Below are 4,045 nucleotides of genomic sequence, written 5' to 3'. Positions count from 1 at the left end.
ATCTTTCCACGTCAGCCTTCCAAGTAGCTGGAACTACAGGCGTGCGCTACCACGCCCGGCTAATTTTTGATTTATTGTAGAGATGTGGTCTCACCAAGTTGCCCAGGTGGGTCTCGAACCTGTGGGCTGAGGCAATCCACTCATCTCAGCTTCTCAAAGCGCTGGGATTACAGACTGAGCCACTGAGCCCGTCTCATTAATATATTCTTTATTAACCATTCACAATTCTTTTTTTTGTTTTTTGAGTTGGGGGTCTCACTTTGTCACCCAGGCTAGAGTGCAGTGGCATGATTACCACCACGATTATGGCTCACTGCAGCCTTGACTTTCTGGCTCAGATGATAATCCTTCCACCTAAACATCCCAAGTAGCTGGGACTATAGGCACATGCCACCATGCACGGCTAATCTTTTTTCATTTTTTATAGAGTAGAGATTTTGCTGTATTGCTCAAGCTACTCTAGAACTCCTGGGCTCAAGCAGTCCGCCTTCCCTGACCTCCCAAAGTGCTGGAATGACAGGTGTGAGCCACCGTGCATGGCCCAATTCTATTTTCTTAATATGAAAATAAGAGGCCAGGCATGGTAGCTCAAGCCTGTCATCCCAGCACTTTGGGAAGCCAAGGTGAGGGTATTGCCTGAGCCCACGGGTTTGAGAACAGCCTTGACAACTTGGCAAGACCACATCTCTACAATAAATCAAAAAATTAACCAGGCGTGGTAGCACACGTCTGTAGTTCTGGCTACTTGGAAGGATGAGGTAGAAGGATTGCCTGAGCCCAGTGGGTCAACACTGCAGTGACTGTGAGCGTGCCTTACACTCCAGCCTGGGTGATAGAGTGAGACTCAGACTCAAAAAAAAAAAAAAAAAGAAAGAAAGGAAAGGAAAAGAATAATACCTATCATATAGGATTGTGCTGAGGGTTTAATGAGCATATAAAGAAATTAATGCTGCATCTGGTTGATTGTTAGATTAAATATTAACTATCGCTATCATTTAAATTTTGCCTCTTTCCACAAATCCTTTGTTGCGTTTTTTACTTAGTATTTATCTAACTTTGCAAATATTAAGCCATCAGTGAAATCAAGTATAATACTTTTTGAATATTGTAAGTTTGTTTTTATTTTATTGGTCATTTTGTCTTCCTCCTTCCTTAGGTGTAGTGAGCATAGGTGTGAATAATGTTCAGGAGTTGATTGTTGCAGCAGACATGCTACAGTTGACTGAAGTTGTTCATCTGTGCTGTGAATTTCTGAAAGGACAAATTGATCCACTAAACTGCATTGGGATCTTTCAGTTCTCTGAGCAGATTGCCTGCCATGATCTCTTGGAATTCACAGAAAACTACATTCATGTCCATTTCTTGGAGGTTCATAGTGGAGAAGAGTTCCTGGCACTTACAAAAGATCAGCTGATCAAAATTTTACGGAGTGAAGAACTTAGCATTGAGGATGAATACCAGGTCTTCTTAGCTGCAATGCAATGGATTTTAAAAGATCTGGGAAAGAGAAGAAAACATGTGGTGGAAGTGCTAGACCCAATTCGATTCCCTTTATTACCTCCTCAGAGACTTTTAAAGTATATAGAAGGTAACTTTTTTGCTGTATATCAAATTAGTCAATTAATTAACCAGTGACTTTTTCTGTTTGAAATGTGGTGGAGTGTTTCCATTTTTGGGTTCATAAATAGACATTTATTGAATGATTACTCTATATAAGATATAATTTTTGTGTTTTGTGGGTGGGCAATAGTATTTTAATATTGCTACCCATTATTTAAATCTAATTATTATGTATCTTTCTTGAGATAAATTACTAAGAGATATTAGTGTTATAGATAAAATTACTGACAGATTGGTACTGAATATTTAGCTATAAAAAAATTACTAGCCGGGCTCGGTGGCTCAGCCTGTAATCCCGCGCCTTTGGGAGGCTGAGGTGAGTGGATTGCCTGAGCCCGCGGTTTCGAGACCCGCCTGGGCAACTTGGCAAGACCTCATCTCTACAATAAATCAAAAACTAGCCGGGTGTGGTAGCACACGCCTGTAGTTCCAGCTACTTGGAAGGCTGAGGCGGAAGGATTGCCGGAACCCAGCAGGTCGAGGTTGCAGTGACCAGGAGCGGCCACTGCACTCCAGCCTGGGCTACAGAGTGAGACTCCAACTCAAAAAAAAAAAAAAAAAAATTACTGACAGTTAATATTACCCTTGCTATTGTTGGGAAAACTAATTATTTCAATATAAGATTTCCTCTTGCCACTCTGAAAAATTCAACAAAACCTGACATTTAAAGAAAATGTTTGCACTCGAAACAAAAATGAAATTCAGTAAATCCTGTAAGTCTTTCATTATAAAGTGAATTTGGTATTGATATACTACCATAGCCTCTTCAGTAGCCTTTGAATCATCTTTAGATTCTGAAATCTTTCTGAAAATATTTTTATCATATTATAAAATAGTTTTTATTATTATATTAGAAAATGATAATATTTAAACTTATTCCTAAAAACTACTTTAGACCTGGTTTTGAGATTTAAAGCTTTTACTCTTGTCATGCACTGAAACATTAGGTTGTGACTGAATTACAGATGATCTTATTACGAATTAAATCTATTAAGCATTAAAGGTATCATTCTGTGAATTGGTTATTTTTAATAATAGATTATTAGTTTTTCTCCAGTCTTTGCAGTGTTAACAAAATTTTGTTGGTTTTTCTGAGTGGTATCTTGTATTAATAAATATAGTTGATTATTATTTGCAGTAGTTATGTTCTATAAAGTTGCTGTGAATTTGAATTAACAAATACTGTACCATTGTTCCTAGGGGAAATATGGGTTTAGGTTTCTACAAGCCTCTGGTCACAACATTTTTGTTTTCTAGTCAGTATATAACCTTGTTTTATGTAGCTTTTTGTCTGAAACACCTTATTTAATTTATGTTGTTGATTCATTAACATTGAACTCATGGCCAACAGCACAATAACTCAACCCTAATAGCATTCTCTCTAACATGGGTATTTTCTGTATAAGGCACTTCATATCTTTCTTGTACTTAGTAACTTTAGATAGCACTTAAACACTATGCTTGTCGGCCATTTTGAACAGCAGAATCACCACAAAAAGTGGTAATGCAAAAAAAAAAAGGCACTAAATAGATTGTGAAAAAGGATACTTGTTTACAGCATAAGAGCTGAAATAAGGCAGAGTGAGAACTTGTGCAACCTCACCCAGAAGGTGCCTGTAGGGTGATTCAGATTTTAGCCACTCTTTGCACATCTGTGAATGACTGTAGAAAGCCACTCCAAGGACAGTAGTTGCTCCTTATCCTCTGGGGATGTGTTCTAAGATCCCCAATGGATGCCTGAAACTGAGGATAATACTGAACTCTACATATACTATGTTTTTTCCTATACGTGCATGCCTATGATTAACTGTATTTTATAAATTAGGTACAGTAAGAAATTAAAACTAATAATAAAATAGAATATTATAACTATATACTGTAGCAAAGTTCTATGGATGTGCTCTCTCTCACTCTCTCTCAAAATATCTCATCATACTGTCCTTACCTTTCTTCGTATGATGATGTGAGATGATAAAATGCCTATGTGAGGTGATGAAGTGAAGTGAATGATAGGCATTTTGTGAGGTACACCACTATTGAAATCGAATTTAAAATTGAGGAATTGTTTATTTCTATAATTTTTCATTTAATATTTTCAAACTGTGGTTAGCTATGAATAACTGAAACATGGAAAGCAAAACTGCAGATAAGGGGAAATACTGTATTAATTTGGAGGTTACAAAAACATTTTAGCAAATAGATGTATTCACAAGTAAGGAATCCACAAATAATGAGTATCAACTTTTTTTTAGTGATTCCTTGAGTCATAAGAGGATCAACTATTTAAATGCTAAAATAAGGAAGAAAAATTACCCAGACATACTTTTGCCTGAATCATGTAAGAATTCAAGAGTGGAGCCGGGCTTGGTGGCTTAGCCTGTAATCCCACGCCTTTGGGAGGCTGAGGTGAGTGGATTGCCTGAGC

General features: G+C 37.3%; 1 protein-coding gene across 2 annotated transcripts in view; it reads left to right on the top strand.

Annotated features, from left to right (window-relative positions):
- IPP (intracisternal A particle-promoted polypeptide) overlaps positions 1-4,045 on the top strand; it is a 50,302-nt gene that overhangs the window by 5,012 nt on the left and 41,245 nt on the right. For both annotated transcript variants that reach the window (XM_021714098.1, XM_008061368.2), the window contains exon 2: positions 1,157-1,588. In XM_021714098.1, the coding sequence (XP_021569773.1) occupies positions 1,157-1,588 (432 nt within the window). The remainder of the gene's footprint in view (positions 1-1,156; positions 1,589-4,045) is intronic.

The sequence above is a fragment of the Carlito syrichta genome, unplaced genomic scaffold (genome assembly GCF_000164805.1).
Source record: "Carlito syrichta isolate Samal-C Ts95f unplaced genomic scaffold, Tarsius_syrichta-2.0.1 Scaffold305222, whole genome shotgun sequence".
NCBI classification, from domain to species: Eukaryota; Metazoa; Chordata; class Mammalia; order Primates; family Tarsiidae; genus Carlito; species Carlito syrichta.
This window is presented reverse-complemented; position numbering and strand designations above follow the sequence as displayed.